General features: G+C 50.6%; 1 protein-coding gene across 1 annotated transcript in view; it reads left to right on the top strand.

The window, feature by feature from the left end:
- cacna2d1a (calcium channel, voltage-dependent, alpha 2/delta subunit 1a) overlaps positions 1 to 15849 on the top strand; it is a 90499-nt gene that overhangs the window by 61504 nt on the left and 13146 nt on the right. Inside the window, exons 10-24 of the mRNA XM_086146293.1 lie at positions 1095 to 1194; positions 5220 to 5378; positions 6473 to 6577; positions 6656 to 6734; positions 7497 to 7546; positions 7655 to 7744; positions 8131 to 8193; positions 9883 to 9966; positions 10053 to 10127; positions 10470 to 10541; positions 10631 to 10702; positions 10803 to 10864; positions 11839 to 11915; positions 15265 to 15325; positions 15428 to 15534. Coding sequence (XP_086002419.1) covers positions 1095 to 1194; positions 5220 to 5378; positions 6473 to 6577; positions 6656 to 6734; positions 7497 to 7546; positions 7655 to 7744; positions 8131 to 8193; positions 9883 to 9966; positions 10053 to 10127; positions 10470 to 10541; positions 10631 to 10702; positions 10803 to 10864; positions 11839 to 11915; positions 15265 to 15325; positions 15428 to 15534 — 1256 coding nt within the window. The remainder of the gene's footprint in view (positions 1 to 1094; positions 1195 to 5219; positions 5379 to 6472; positions 6578 to 6655; positions 6735 to 7496; positions 7547 to 7654; positions 7745 to 8130; positions 8194 to 9882; positions 9967 to 10052; positions 10128 to 10469; positions 10542 to 10630; positions 10703 to 10802; positions 10865 to 11838; positions 11916 to 15264; positions 15326 to 15427; positions 15535 to 15849) is intronic.

Genomic DNA, 15849 nt, shown 5'->3' with positions numbered 1-15849 from the left:
AGATGGCTTGCTTTTGTCGATCTCCAGGCGCGTCCGGTCCGCTCCGCATCCTTTCTCCTGAAAGGAGAAAGTTAAATACATATTAAGATTTCCACGATGTCCCGGCTTCCGATCGGGCCATCTGTCCGCGCAGCTTTCACACAACATCTGCTCAGAGATGCAGATTCTGCAAGTCGATGGCCAGAAGCGGAGCCGATCACAAAGGCTGACGGGCCGTTTTGGACCCTCAAAGCCTTCGCGTTAAAGATGCGGAGGAAGCAGAAACGTCAGGACGGACGAAATCACCGAGCCGGAATCCACACGGCAAACAAAAGATGCATTTCTGTCGGATCAGCAGCTCAAACCCCAGAGTCCTGTTGGGGTTCGGTAACGAGGTGGCACCAAAGCCTCGAGTGAACTTCTATGACCTGCCGGCGTGATCCGGTCAGACGGCCACGTCGCAGAGGTTTTCCGTATCGACGGGTCGGTGGGCGGATTGTGAAGCTCCACACTGGAGGAACTTTTTGTAGCTCCTTGAACCCTTTCAGGACCAGGTTGTTTCTTGGTGCATTCAGACGGCAGAGGAACCAGGGGGCCGTGGACCTCAGCTCCTGGAACCACCTTAGCTCCTACTCCAGGGAAGGGTCTTTTTACACTTCCATAGGAACTCCGGTGGTGGATCCATAAGCTACGCCTGTTAGCAGATCACGGAGCACCATTTTTAAAAACCATTGCGGTCACCGGTCAGATGTTTTCTTCGGACAAAAGCCGAGAGATGTTGTGTGACGAAGAAGTCCAAGCCCTTCAGGCCTGCTGCCCCTCAGAGGGGTTTCCAGAGCTCGCAGAGGAACATCTACATTTTGGCCAGAATAAGTGCAGAGTTGGCGGCTAACGGCTAACGGGTTCTTCACACGGTGTAGCCATCTGATGGTCCACGGTTAATATTCCATGAACGTCGTGGTAGCTTCACCTTCACCTTGTCAGTACCGTCCTCCTCTTCTTCTTCTTCTTTGGCCGTTATTTGGAGCTGAAGGTGCACCAAGAAGCATCAGATGTCACAGAAAAAGCAAAGAGTGGCGCACCATCTTTAGCCGTCTGCCTTTGCTTCCTTTCAGGAGCGGCAGCGTGTCGGGCCTCACCCTCAAACTCATCAGAATGTCCGTCAACAAAATGCTGGAGACCCTCTCCGACGACGACTACGTGAACGTCGTCTCTGTGAGTATCTCCGCACCCCTGGTTCGGCCGGGCTCGTCAGAGAAATACCGACGTTAGGAGTCGCGTAAACCTTGATGCCTTGATGAGATTTGAAGAAGAAAAAAATTCCCTGCTTGTCTGTAATTTGAGTCAAAAAGATGGCGGTGACCTTTTGACTGACTCAATGTACCAAATATGGATTAATGTTTATTGCAGCTGCGTACGTACATACATGCTCGTGGGCCCATTTCTCTGACTCATTTCTATATATGTGTGTGTGTGTGTGTGTGTGTGTGCATTAGGGTATAGATGAGAATGTATAAAGTGCATCGGGGCTAAATCACACCAGACGGCTTGAGTGAAACTAAAAATGTCACAAGTGTGATGAACGGATACGCGCCCTCTTCATGACCCTGTGCTAAATTGGCGTCGGAAGCCCCCCCCCCCCCCCCCCCCCCCCCCCCCCCCCCCCCCCCCGCTGGGCCAATTGGAATCCGTCCCGCGGTCGGAAATCTTCATCCGTCATCATTCGGAGGACTTTTTTCCATTTGGAAGAAATGCAGATGACACTTCACGAGACTCCCGACGTTGGACTGGACTTGTATGCTTCACCGCAACCACTCAGGGCCGTCAAAGCCGGCAGGGGGAGGGGGGGGGGTCGTCTTTCTGCTGTTGCCAGGCAACCAACAAGGAGTTCCTGGGCTTCGCAATAACAATGTATGTAAGCTGCCTAAACCTGTGGACTTCGACGGCCAAGGAAGTGGCGAAATACTCCGCAAGGCTGACAGAGGTACTTCAGTCGGTCGGTCGATGCGAGCACACCGACTGCGTGTGATCGGGTCAATCGCAGCGAATGCAAATTTGGGATTGAACCATCCGTTTGTCTGCGCTTGCTCCTTCACGTCTGCTCCATGGCTGGGCTTTTAGATCCTCCAAAAGTGCACCAAGTCGTCCTGTCATGGCATTAAAAGCTCCTCCACCCCCGTGGCGATTTGACTCAGATCCGTCCAGATGCCTCCAGCGGCGTGGAGTCGGAGGAGAAACCGAGGTTCTTATTCGTCGCGAAGCGGAGCTCTTCATTTCTGATGCTGCGAAGCTTAGGATCTAAATCTGGTCGACGTGCTGCGCACTTTCAAATCCAAGCCTAAGACCTGCACGTTAGACTGCAGACTGGATGGACGTCCGCTCTCTGCTTCTTCTGCTGCTGCTTCTCCTCTGGAGATGTCATACGCTGGAAAACATGTCTTTTAAATCCAGACTGTGAGCTGGCAGGTCCTAACAGTATTTAAAGCTAGAATCACCCGCCAGCTTCTTCTGATGAAGATGAAGATGCTGAGGTTCTCTTTGGGAGTGTCCAGGATGGAGAGGATCAGGGATGAGTCCATCAGAATGACGGCACCTGTTAGATGTTTGGAAAAGAAGGTCAGAGATGGTTGGGTCATGGACTGAACAGGGAGAGGGAATACATTGGTAGACGGATGCTGGAGGTTTAGAAGACCAAAGAGAAGATGGATGGACGTCGTGAGAGAGGTGGATCCAGAGGGTCCAGGGTTAGATGGAGAAGGTGGATTCACTGTGGAGACTCTGAAGGGAAAAGCCCAAAGGAAAAGAAGATCCATACATTTATGTTACACCTTAAATACAAAATAGATTGATTTTTTTTTTTTTGCCTCATAAATTGACGAAAAAAAAAACGCCTTAATGAAAATGTTAAAAAAAAAGATGTATATCTTTTTTTTGACATTTTTGAAAATTTAGTAAAGATCTAAAACAAAGGAGTCTCCTGAACATCATCACCCACAGCCTTTCAGGTGGATCCTGTTTCTGTTGATCGTCCTCCAGATGTTTCTACAGTGAGACCGGACATTCAGTTTGGTGCAGGTTTAGCGTCGCCGGCTACATGCGGTCCAAAGCTTTAGCGGAGCTTCTGTCTTCTCCGTAGAAGATCTTCCTCAAAGATGCTCATTGGAAACAGAATTAATTGGTTAATGCTTTGGACGTTGTGCATCTGTGGGATGAATCCTGGCGCTCGGCGGGACCCTAATGAGCGGCAGCCGTCCTTCGGCGCTCGCCGTGAAGTCACGGCGGTGGGCGAGAAGAAAGAAGTTGGAACGAAACGTTCTTCGTCACCCGTATCCATTTGTGACGACCCGGCGCGTTCTTTAGATCCACCGATCCGTCTGTTTCATCCATCTGTTCCTCGTGTTCCTCCTTCTCTGGGAGATCCTCAGAAAACGCCCTCGCCGTCGTTCCCAACGCCGGCTCGGAACGCTCGAGGTTCAGAGAAGATAGCGGTCACCACGCCAGCAGGGGGAGCCCAGGATCAGTCCAGCTGGACGTTCTCGCTCATGACGGGGAATTCTTGTCCAGATCTTCTTGTCGTGGCAACTGGACTTGATTTTCTTCACTTGACAAGAAGCTGGATGATGTTTGTTGGACCGACAATCCTGGGGGTGGAGGACGCTCAGGTCGCTCCTGGTGTTCTGCTGCATCCTGAATAAATCAATAAATCCCAAGGATCTTCAAGAAGAAGATGACCTGGTACCTTCTTCTTCTCTGCATCCTCTGCTTTCCCAACCATGGAAACCAAGACACGCAGAAATGAAGGGACAAGTTTGGTCCAACCCCAGACCAGGGACGGGAGGTCCAGGGGAACATCTCCACCCAGGCCCTGTCCGTAGCAATGCTGTCCAAAAAGCTCAGTGTGTGTGTGTGTGTGTGTGTGTGTGTGTGTGTGTGTGTGTGTGTCCACACAACACCCATCCATCTGGAGTCAAATATTTGGGAAATATCAAACATTTGCTCGTCTAGAGTAGATTTTTTGGTGTGTGTGTGTGTGTGTGTGTGTGTGTGTGTGTGTGTGTGTGTGTGTGTGTGTGTGTGTCCACACAACACTCATTCACCTGGAGTCAAATTTTTGGGAAATATCAAACATTTACTCATTTACTCCTCTGGAGCAGATTTTTCACTGTGTGTGTATTGTGTGTGTGTGTGTGTGTGTGTGTGTGTGTGTGTGTGTGTGTGTGTGTGTGTGTGTGTCCACACAACACCCATTCATCTGGAGTCAAATATTTGGGAAATATCAAACATTTACTCTTCTGGAGCAGATTTTTCAGTCTGTGTGCGTGTGTGTGTGTGTGTGTGTGTGTGTGTGTGTGTGTGTGTGTGTGTGTGTGTGTCCACACAACACTCATTCACCTGGAGTCAAATATTTGGGAAATATCAAACATTTACTCATTTACTCTTCTGGAGCAGATTTTTGTGTGTGTGTGTGTGTGTGTGTGTGTGTGTGTGTGTGTGTGTGCGTGTGTGTTTATGCTTGAACTTGATCCTGATTGAAAAATGGTGCAGTCGAGGCTAAAACAGATGTTAGCATTAATGAGCCACGTCTGAGCACTCGATAGGTGTGTGTGTACATGTTTATGTTTTCAGCTGGTGTGTGTGTGTGTGTGTGTGTGTGTTCCATCTGCTCCTCCGTGCTAACATACCCGCTAACGCTGCTGTGATTCCTCTCCGCTCACAGGGTTGTGCTGCTGTAATGGCTGCTCTCCGGCGTAAACACTCCATAACCCGGCTCTTTGCTTTTTGTTTTGTTTGTTTGTTTGTTTGTTTGTTTGTTTGACCTTCTTACGTCGCCGCTGTCGAAACCCTTCCTCTTCCTCCTTTCCACCTTTCCCTCCTCCCTTCCTTCCTTCCTTCCTTCCTTCCTTCCTTCCTTCCTTCCGCCCCCGAAGCCTCCCTGGGTCGGTGCAGGTTTCACTGAGTATTGATTCATCTTCACACGTGACACATTTAAAATAACAGAAAGCCCGGTTTGTTATCGATGTGTCACTAAAAGCGATCCGTCTACTGTTCCGAGATTCGACTCCGACCCCCTCCCTGCCGTTAAATCAGTGTGCACGTTGAAGAGGGACACTGCATGAAGCTGAAACCAAGGGAAATCCAGTCACATATTTAAAAAAAAAAAAAAAAAAAACAATAAAAACAAATATGTGCAAGTGCCTCTCCTCCGCTTCCCGTCATCCCTCCTTCCCTGTTCCCTCTAGTTTAATGACAAAGCCACGCATGCGGCGTGCTTTGGGAACCTGGTGCAGGCCAACGTCAGGAACAAGAGGCTTCTGATGCTGGCCGTGCTCAACATCACCGCCAAGGGGACCACCAACTACCAAGAAGGCTTTGAGCTGGCCTTCGAGCAGCTCGCCCAGGTAAGAGGGAAGAAAAACAGCCGTTACGAAACTGCCATTCCTCTCTTGTAAACTCCAATTTCCATTCGAGACGCCGACGCGCGGCCCGACACACACTCAAAAAGTGAGTGTGTGTCGACCTCTTGTGGCAGATCGCCGCATCGCACCCTGGGGATTCTCGGTGCAGAAAACGCTCCGAGCTCCGCGGAGGTTCTCGCTCATCCGGGTCGCGGTGAATTCTTGTCCAAATCTTCTTCGGACTTGAATTTCTTCACTTGAAGACGCTTCAGCCCTTTACCTCTGATGACCTGTGGGGAGTTTAACAATATCATATGCCGTCATTTCTGGGCTACGAGACGCTACTTTTCAACAACAACTCGGTTCATTTATGGATTTTTTGGGGGGGCTAACATTTAGCCTCGTCTCTTCGGACCGCTAACGTCGCCTTGAAATTCTGAGGCCGTTCAATTCCGACACCAAACGGTTTTAGTGCGCGGGAGGAAGACCGAGATAGACATCAGCTGGGGGAGGACCGACACTGTTCTTTGTCTTATTTATTAGTCGTCTTTTTCATCAGCCGTGTTCCAGACACTGTTCGGAAAAGAAGCATTTCCAGCACGTATTTGCGGATGTTACCGGTTTGTACCGTAATTTCCGGACGATAAGCCGCGACTTTTTTCACGTAAACAACGATGCGGCTAATATATGGACTTTTTTGGGCGGGGGACGCTAACGAGCTTCACGCCGCTAAAACGTTTATCCTCGTCACATCGGACCGATGAAATGACCGGGAAATTCCGAGTCAACTCCGACACCGAAAAAGACGACTTTGACAGTTTTAGGAGGAAGCCCGAGATAGCGATCGGCTAGCAGGTGCGGCTTATATTGAGGTGCGCCCAATAGTCCGGAAATTACAGTACTTCTTTTTAGCCGTTGCGGCTTCTGTTCAGGTGGGCTCAATAGTCCAGAAATGATGGTATTCCAAAGAAACGTCTTCAAGTGAAGAAATTCAAGTGCGGTCGCCACGACAAGAATTTGATCGTCCCGTTCCGAACATTGTGCGGTCTAAGTCGGTTGGGTTGTGCTGTTTGTTTTTCTTCTGGTCCGGCGGTCAGGTGAACGTCTCCAGGGCCAACTGTAACAAGATCATCATGCTCTTCACCGATGGAGGAGAGGAACGCGCCGAGCAGATTTTTGAGAAATACAACCCCAAACAGGCGGTGCGTCCGATGTCGCTTTGAAATTTTTCCAAAAACCAACAAAGATCTGTTTTCAACCGTCCGTCCTCCTCCTCACAGGTGCGCATATTCACGTTTTCAGTGGGTCAACACAACTACGACAAAGGACCCATACAGTGGATGGCCTGCACCAACAAGGGTACGTGAAGAACGATGTCTACATTTGGAGAGGAATGCTGAGGTTGGAGTTTCCAGCAAGGAGCCAGAGAGGAAGACCAGGGAGGAGATCTATGGATGGAGGGAAAGAGGACAGGAAGTTAGTTGGTGTGAGAGAAGACGAGGGTTAGATGGAGGCAGATGATTGGCTGCTGCTCCTGGAGGGAGCAGCCCAATGGAGAGGAAGAAGAAAGTTGACAGATTTCTGATTGGTATCCTCGCAGAAGTCTGAAAATACGTAGACGATTGATATCTTCACGCCTCTGCAGGAGCGTGAGCCGAAGCCCCTGGTGGTTTCCACTTGTGATATCCATCTGTCCGCTGTCTGCAACAACAATGAACTAATTATTTTAAGTGGAGGTCACGGAGATCCGGGTTCCAGCCTCACCTTGCAGATGCTGTATCTTCTGGAAAGCTGCGAGTTTTCATTCCACCGAGCGCTCATGCGATTCCAGATTTTTTTTTTTGCCAAACATCAAGGTCGCTGTGACCTCCATAACTCCATGGCCGGTACTTAAGAATCCACGCAAGAGCCGGGGAAAAATGTCTAATTTCGTCATATTTAAACGCAATCATTTCGAACCGATAGCTGATAAGTAATAGAACGTCATCGCTCGGTCGAGATCCAAAGATCCAAAGTGCTGGTTTGAGGCGCTCCTCCTTTTCGTGGCTTCTGGCCTCCTCTAGAAGAGATAAGCCAGGCCTCATCTTATTGGGTGTCTCTCCTGTACTGTCTCCATCTTAGGCTACTACTACGAGATCCCATCTATCGGCGCCATCAGGTTGAACACTCAGGTAAACGGGTCCAATCGACCACGGACCCTTCGCACCCCGAACTGTGCTAGCTTGACCATTTGCGCCTCCCGGTGGCGGCGTGGCTAACGCGCACCTTCCCCTCCGCAGGAGTACTTGGACGTGTTGGGCAGGCCGATGGTGAAAGCCGACCGAAAGGCCCAGCAGGTCCAGTGGACGAACGTCTACCAGGATGCACTGGTGTGTTTGGACCAGCGTACGAGTCGCACGATTTGGGAGATAACGCGGTGTCTTGCATTTAAAACGTCTTTAGACAACGACTCCCCCTTGAACTTCTCCTCACACGTACTCTCAGGCGATAGCGCAACACTTGCGCTCGTTGTCGGCGCCATCCATTAACTGATAAGGTTGTGTCGATGTCGTGCGACCCAGCGACCCCACGATCGTCGGACGCGTCTGCATCTCGTCAGAAACGAGGCAGGGGGAAGAAAAACAAGCGTCCTCCCCCGTGACGATTATCAGACCGCTGCGTTCTCCTGATATCAAACCTGTTTTGTTACATATCGAGTTACGGTTATTTATCGGACCTCCTGAAAACTGTGTTGAACGTCACTTCTAACTTCCAGGAACTCGGACTCGTGATCACGGGAACTCTACCCGTCTTCAACAAGACACACACAGGCTCCAAGGTAAGTCCTCCGTTGTTCTCCTTCACGTTGTTGAAGGACCGGCTCGGGGCCAGATGGGACTCCGGGCTTCTTACGTCAACACAGTGAAGAGTCTTCTCAGAAATACTTCAGTGAAGCAGCGGAGACGGTCAGAGTTCAGTGCCGTGGAGTTTATGCCGACACGTAAAACGCGATCCCGAGCTTATTCCGGTTTTCAAACCGGTTTGCACATCCCATAAACCCCTCCCCGGATGGTCACCCGACACCCGAGGGTCCAAGCAAGAAGTGGTCTTGGGTTTTGGGGTCTCAAGCCGACCCCCCCCTTGTCTCTTATCTGATGACGAGGGAGTCGGTACCTTCTCATCGGGCGACTCGTTTCCTTTCCGTGCTACTTTCAGTGATGTTTAGATAAACCCCATCGGTCCGATCGATTCGATCGATAGGATTTTTCGACGCCAGCGCTGTTCCGTCCGCTCCTAATGTTTCAGGTCTCGCACTGTTCAGGCGTAGTCTCCTCACAATCTGAGACGTGTCCGAGGCTCCGTGTCTCCATGTTCGCCTCAAATACAGTAGCTTCAGCCACTCTCACACCGTAGGAGGTTTTTACAGTTCCGGGAGCCTTTTCAGGACCTTGGATGGTTCCACAGGAACTCATTGGTGATGAGGGGACCTCATGAGCAGTGCCCATTTTTGAAAGCTATCCTGGTCACTGGTGACTAGTAACCAAGAGAAGCAGCGTGAAATGGAGCGACAAAGAGGTCCAAGCCCTTCTGTCTTCTACGCCAAAGAAGGGTCTGCAAGGCTCGCTGAGGAACATCTACATGTTGGACCAGATTCAGCGCAGAGTTAGCAAACGGCTAATGGGGTTCTTCACAATGTAGGGAGAAGATTAAAAACACTTGGACCGTCTTTTAGTCCGTGGTTACTATTCCATGAACGCCGTGGCAGCTTCCACCTTCACGGTGTCAGTGGAGGTGGAAGTTCCTCTCCTTGTGGAGCCTCAGGTGCTCCTCACACCAGGACCTACCGTTGTTCCTTCACTGCCTGTGCAGAACTAGAAGGTTCCTCAGGAGGAGGCTACTTCCTGGAACCAATTTGAACTTGGCAGATCTTCGAACTCTATTCTTAAAGCCTTTCTCTGCCGCATTCCCTTCACAACGTTGTCCTTGTTTGCATCCATCTTGTTTTAGCTGGACATTTTTACCCCGTGGGATATTTCATGTGCTTCCCGACATCCGATCACAAAGTATATTAATACAAATAAACACCCGGTATGAATGCCCTTCATCCATCTTTAGCCCCGGCGTTTTTTTGGGGGGGGGGAGTTCTTCCTCAAAGCTCCGCCACATGCCTCCGCGGGAAGGCAGCCTTGGACGCCAAAGAGCAGAAATCAAAAAAGGGATCAAATCTGCAGATCAGAGAGCCGGACGAGCCGATGCAGTAGCTAAGCGCTTCAAGATGAGTTTATTGTCGTCCCCCAAGAGAATGGAAGGTTGCTTCTGCAACCACTGGAAAACAAGGCTGGAAATGCCTCGCCCGTGACTCATGGCGGCACGTTGCGCTTTGAGCCATGAGGCTTTCCAGATTTTGATTCGCTAAAGTGCAGACAGGGAGTCGCCTCATTAAGAAAGAGCAACACAATTCGTTATTATGTCACGCTGATGCCTTCAGGGAACGATGTTTTTTGACTTTTTCTGACTTTTCCATCAGAAATCTCAGAACCCGCTCATCCTGGGTGTCATGGCCATCGACGTCTCCCTGGAAGATATCAAGAGAATGACTCCCCGCTTCACCGTAAGAACAAAACAAAACCAAAAACCGTCGGACCCGGGCTCCTCCACTTGTATTCTTACCGAAAGACGATTTTCTGTCTCCTGCAGTTCGGACCGAATGGCTATTACTTCGCTATTGATCCGAACGGATACGTGCTGCTCCACCCGAACCTCCAGCCACCGGTAGGACTCGTAATGGGAAGCGGGTTTGATGAGTTCGGCAAGTCCGTCGGCACGGCGGTGCAGCGCTTTTTACCGCTGCTTCTCAGCCAGAAGGTCCCCGGTTGGGTTTCCAAGCCTTTCTGCGGGGAGTCTCAGTGTTTTACCTATTACGTGTCCGGCTGCCATGTTTGTTAGCAGCGTTTTTAGCTTTATGTGCTAGATTAGCCAGTCATACCGTGGCGCCGGTATCATTTGGTCGCGGGACCGCCGTTTCTGCCAAAGAGTCGTCCGAGTTCTCGGTCGATCTTCGAGGACCGGAATCTGCTGTTTGCGTAAATTTCCCTCCTGTGTTTTCTTTTAAAGACCGCCGAGTTTCACGAACCCGTCACGCTGGACTTCCTGGACGCGGAGATTGAGAACGAGATCAAAGTGGAGGTCTGTGGAAGCGTCCTCTCCCGAACCCCCCCGACCCACCCAGCAACTCCCCGGGTCTAAACATAGCTCGGTTCTGTTCTCCATTATAGATAAGGAGGGAAATGATTGATGGTCGAACCGGGAATTACACATTTTCTACACTTGTGAAATCTCAAGACGAGGTAACTTTATATTTTATCGTTTTCACGGCATCGATCAGACGTTAAGCGGCGGCTTGTACTTGGACCTCTGCTGCTCTCACTCCACTGTTGTCCCCCAAAGCGTTACATCGACCTGAGTCAGAGGACCTACACCTTCACATCGGTGAAAGGCTCCGATTACAGGTAATTACTCGCTCGTCCGGCGACACCGGATCGTCCGGGAGTCCGCAGAAAGAGAGGAGTTCCAGATGCACTTTTATAGGCAGACGTTTTCAGATTGCAAAACGGAGATTTGTGTGAAACGTCTCGACCGCTCAAACATGATTTGACCTGATTTAGGCGCCAAAAGCTTCCAAGTAGATGTTTTGTTGTAGAAACGAATGCAGGGGTTGCTGAGGGCTTCGCTGCGGGTGCTCGCCTGAAACTTATTTGCGAAGACAATGACTTTTTGACGGGTGGAGGAAGAGCACTTCCGAGTATGTCTGACTGGACTGGGAGAAGAATTTGGTTCTGGAAAGAGGCGATAGTTGGGACTAAATTATGAGTTATATGAATGTCATTCATTTGAGGCTTTACCGACAAAATTAGCATTAATGATCCGAGCGCTCATGCTCGTATAAAGCTAATAATACTGAGCTTCACACTCATACGAAGGTAACATTACGACCTTTTAATTCGTAAAAAGTTAGCATCACTGCCCTGCGCACTCGAGCAAAGCTATCTTCACCAAGCTCAATGCTCGTACGAAGCTAACACTGCAGACCTGTGCTCTAGTACAGAGTTAGCACTATCGACCTGCATGCTAGTCCAAAGCTAACATCATCAACCTACACGCTCCTGTAAAGCTAAGATCACCGACCTGTGCTCGAGTACAAAGTTAGCATTATCGACCTGCACGCTCATACAACGCTAACATTACCGACCCGCCTGCTAGCTCCAAAGTGCAAAGAACAGCATTTCTGTTCATTCTTCCATCCAGAAATGTCTTAAATGAAAGTTTCCCCTCATCCAGCGTCGTCATTTTCTGTAACGAATGAATCCAGACCAACACATCGAGGTTACAGCCCTGGAAAAACATGACACGTAAACAACGGGAACGTGGCAGAGAACGGAAAACACCAAGATGTCTGAGTGTGTGTGTTTGTGTCCTTCCCCAGCCTGGCCCTGGTTCTACCTGAATACAGTTCGCATTACATCCGGGCCAATATCGGCGACACCATCACCCAGGCCAAATGTAAGTGCCGGCTGTAAATCAGCTGAATCGCTTTGTGCCCTCTTTGGATTTTTCCATATTTAGCTCGCGAATGCACGGCCAGGAGTGGGAACATCAGCACTTAGCATTAGCTAATGGCTACCATCCACCACTTACGGCGTCTTCATACACACATGCGTTTTTCGCTCTTCGACATGTACCCACACTTGCGGTGCCGCTCAAAGTTCTAACCGCCAGACAGCGTGACGAGTCGCGTCGAAATCGCACGATTCATCGGTTCATTTGCAGGGGTCGTTTTCGGGGTGCCGGGTGGAGCCCCGCCCCCCCCCCCCCCCCCCATGTGTGATCGTCGTCGTGGTCCCTCGAGCCAGCTAGCGTTAAGACACCGGCTTACGCCGCTACTCGCAGCCATCTGTCTGCACTCAGAAGCGCAGCTCCTGATCTCGGGGGATCTTCTATCATCCGCTCGGCCGGTTTTGACTTTGGGAAATTATTCACATCAATTGGAGAGGAGCTTTTCTGCTTGTTTGACACAGATAATTCATCTTTTTATCACGGTGCTGCGTGGAAAGCCTCGCTGCTGCTGGTGGTGGTATGTCAAGATATCGTATAACCGATGCCGTGTTGTAGATTTGTAGGTCTAAAATGTTTATCAGCGTTTATGTCTACTAGAGGGCGGTGCAGCGTTTAGGCTAACTGGCTAACAGGCTAACAGGCTAACGGTAAAAAATATGGCGGTAAAACCATGGCGGTCATCTACCAGGTTCTACCTGAGTGCTTCTCCGGGTCAAGCCGCGCAACAGGGTGGGTTGACCCTTGACCCCCCACAGGGCGTCCAATGGCCCTGCTACGTTTGCTATGTTTTGCTACACATCCGCTAGCTCCCTGAGATGTACAGGATGTACAGAAGACTCAACAACAAAAATGAATCATAGACCTGAAGAACCTTTGACAATAGGAGGAACATTTTCCCGAAGAAACCGGTTGACTCGATGTGGGCTAAGAGTTAACGAGGAGGTATTTCAGCAGTCTGGCTCAAATGAACTAGAAAAAAATTGGTAAATATATTCTGGAATGATCCGGAATCAGCATGAAAATAACCTCCCAGAAAGAGAAACAGCAGGGAAATATTAGAAGGGAAGCATTCAAGAGAACTATTCGTCACATTTTTGAGTTCAAAAACAAAATGAACTTAGTTGACGTCGTTTCAGATCTAGCGAGTGTGAATCTGGCCTGACCTCTCACACACACACACACACACACACACACACACAGACAAACCTCCCGTCGGTCCAGAATCCCAGCAGATGTGTTTCGGTCGTCACCAAAACAGAAAACAGGTCTATGCCGACGAGGCGGCGGGTCGAAGGAGGTCAGAGCTCGATGAGAAGGTGAAGTGGGAAGGCGGGCGATCGGGCGTTTCCTCTCCTCCGCCAGCGGCTCCCACTTCTGTCTCAGGAATCGTAAATATCCCGAAAGCAAAACACACACAGGAGATATATATCCCGCTTTAAATCATGTTTCTCTCTTTACCGCCGACACAATATTCTTATTCAATGTCAGTTTGAATAAAATATTGGCTTCTTTCCCTTCCCCTCTTTTCCACCCCTTCCTCGACGTTCCCTACCTGTCCTCCTCCGACCGTCCTCCTCCTCCTCCCCCCCCCGCCGCCGTGTCGGACCCGCTTCAGCATTTTTAGGCAAGTATTTTCCCTCCTGGCTCTGACAACATCTCAGCGACGTCCCCGGCAATGACTTCCAGACCGTGGCTTCTCCGAGGCGTGTTGTTTTTATTTCCCGCGATCTGTTTTCCCTCACGCCGCCGCCCGCCATCGACGGCGACAACTCCGTTCGCGACCAAAATCGGGGCGGGGGGTTTGCAAGAGGTGCCCACACAGGGCGTCCGTGCACGCATTCGACCCCCCCCACCTGCTCCGCCGGGCCTTCAGATGTGGTTCGGGGGGGCCGGAAGACAGGATGTTTGTGTTACTCAAAGGGGGGAAAGCTGTGAGTCTGCACCCAAAACATGAGTCGGTGTATTTCTCTTTTTATTTTACGGCTCCTAATGAAACGCAGCCGCGGCGGTCGTTCCCCCTCCTTCTTAGTAACACGTTCCCGCGATGGAGTGATGCTTAAAATCAACCGCCAGCTCAGCCGCACTCCTACTCGATCAATCATCTGATGTAATTACTCACAAAAGAAAGACGTCTTCGGCCAGTAACTGGTGGAGGAAGACGCTTTCCATGGTTTAGACAGCGTTCCTGATCTATCGGAAGGCTGATAGATCAGCCATTTCTACTCATACCGGTAGCGCTAGCAGTTACATGCTAATAGCCGACTAATACAAAAATAGCTTTTATATTGGAAACGGTGAGGAGAGACGCTGCGTTCCATGAAGCCACGCCTCCCGGGATTCGAACCGATGAGTTGCTATGACAACATGGCGTGTTAAAGTGCAGAACACTCGTGAACTCATCCCTCCTCCGTCCCCCCTGCCATCCATCATCTGCCAGACAGGCCAGAATCAAAAGAAACAACCCACGTGGGTGCCATTATTTTGCAATCGCGAGCGGCGAGGAGGACGAGGAGTAGCCGGTGTTGTCGCCGCCGGCTAGACACTTTGTGGTTATCGCGCGATGCGGCGGCGTCGTCATCATCATCGAAAAAAACTCCCGAGTTATGCGCGGCGAGCCTGCGGTTAACGTCTTCGCCTCATTCTGATGCGAATACATCACCGCGGCGACGATCGGGGAACGCCGCGAACACGTCGGCGTCCCGCGAGGCCCGACCGCACGAGAAGCCCAGAAGTCTCTGCCAGGGAATCCAATATTTCTATTCAGGACTTGTTCTGTGAATAAAATATTGTGTGACCTTTGACCCCCGACCCCCCGTGGTTTCACCCTGTCTTTTTTTTTCCTTCTCCTCCTCCCTATTTCCCCCTTCCTCTCTTTTCCCTCTCGTCTTTACCTCCCCGGGGACGACAATCTTGTTCGCTCACTTTCTGCAGCGAAAGATGGCAAGTACTATTTTCTTTACTTTCAATGTCCCGAGTCTAGTCTCGTCGGTCTTCCGCCCCGCATGCTCCTCCCCGAATTGTTTCGGACCGCCGGTGCATATCGCCGGCGCTCATCACGGCTCCGCGGTTTTTGTCCCAACTTCCGACGCCGTTATTTTGGAGTCTCACCGATATTAGCTTTCTGTGACATTAGCGTTTCAGATGAAGCCTCATCTTAGTCGGTGGTCCCTGTAGGAGCCTTCTCTTCCCGGCTCATCCCGTCCCTTGAAAACCCAAATTCGTCGCCAGCTTAGCATTAGCTTCTTGAATAGCAACCCGTTTCGGGGTTCTAACGACCCTCTACGACTCCCGTCAGTTTCCGAAAGCCTCCTGGCGGACAAGTTCGACGAGTACGGCTACACGTTCATCGCGCCGAGGTAAGCTCACGTGGTCTTTGTTTGAGTTAGCGCTTTTTTTTTAGCGTACCGGTTTCCTCTTAGCGTGCGCTAGCGCGCCGGCTAATTCCGTTTCCTCCGCAGGACCTACTGCAAGGACCTGAAGCCTCCCGACACGGACAAAAACAACACGGAGTACCTCATGGAGTTCAACAACTACATCGATAGAAAGACACCCAACAACCCGCCGTGTGAGTATTGGGAAAGAAAGAAAGGAAAAGCCGCAAATGCCAACGTCGATTAGCTTTGGCTTTGGAAAAGAAAACCCGGATCCGTTCTCAGAAGCCGAGTCGACCCACGTTCTCGCCGAGGGCTTATATTTACATCTCAAAGTGCAGCGAGACTTTATGGTATTTGGCCCCGGAGCGCAAACGTACGCGAGCCCCGGCCATCTGGCCCGGGCGTCGAGGTACGCGGTGAACATTTTAATGGAGGCCGGCCGGCAGAAAGCCTTTTTCCCCAGAGGTCTGAGCGAAACGCAGGTCTGGCTGGAAAAGGCTTCGGCG

The sequence above is a fragment of the Fistularia commersonii genome, chromosome 5 (genome assembly GCF_037954325.1).
Source record: "Fistularia commersonii isolate RoL2024-O1a breed Wild chromosome 5, RoL_Fcom_v1.0, whole genome shotgun sequence".
Classification (NCBI taxonomy): Eukaryota; Metazoa; Chordata; class Actinopteri; order Syngnathiformes; family Fistulariidae; genus Fistularia; species Fistularia commersonii.
The sequence above is the reverse complement of the archived record's forward strand: the minus strand, read 5'-3'. Positions and strand labels throughout refer to the sequence as shown.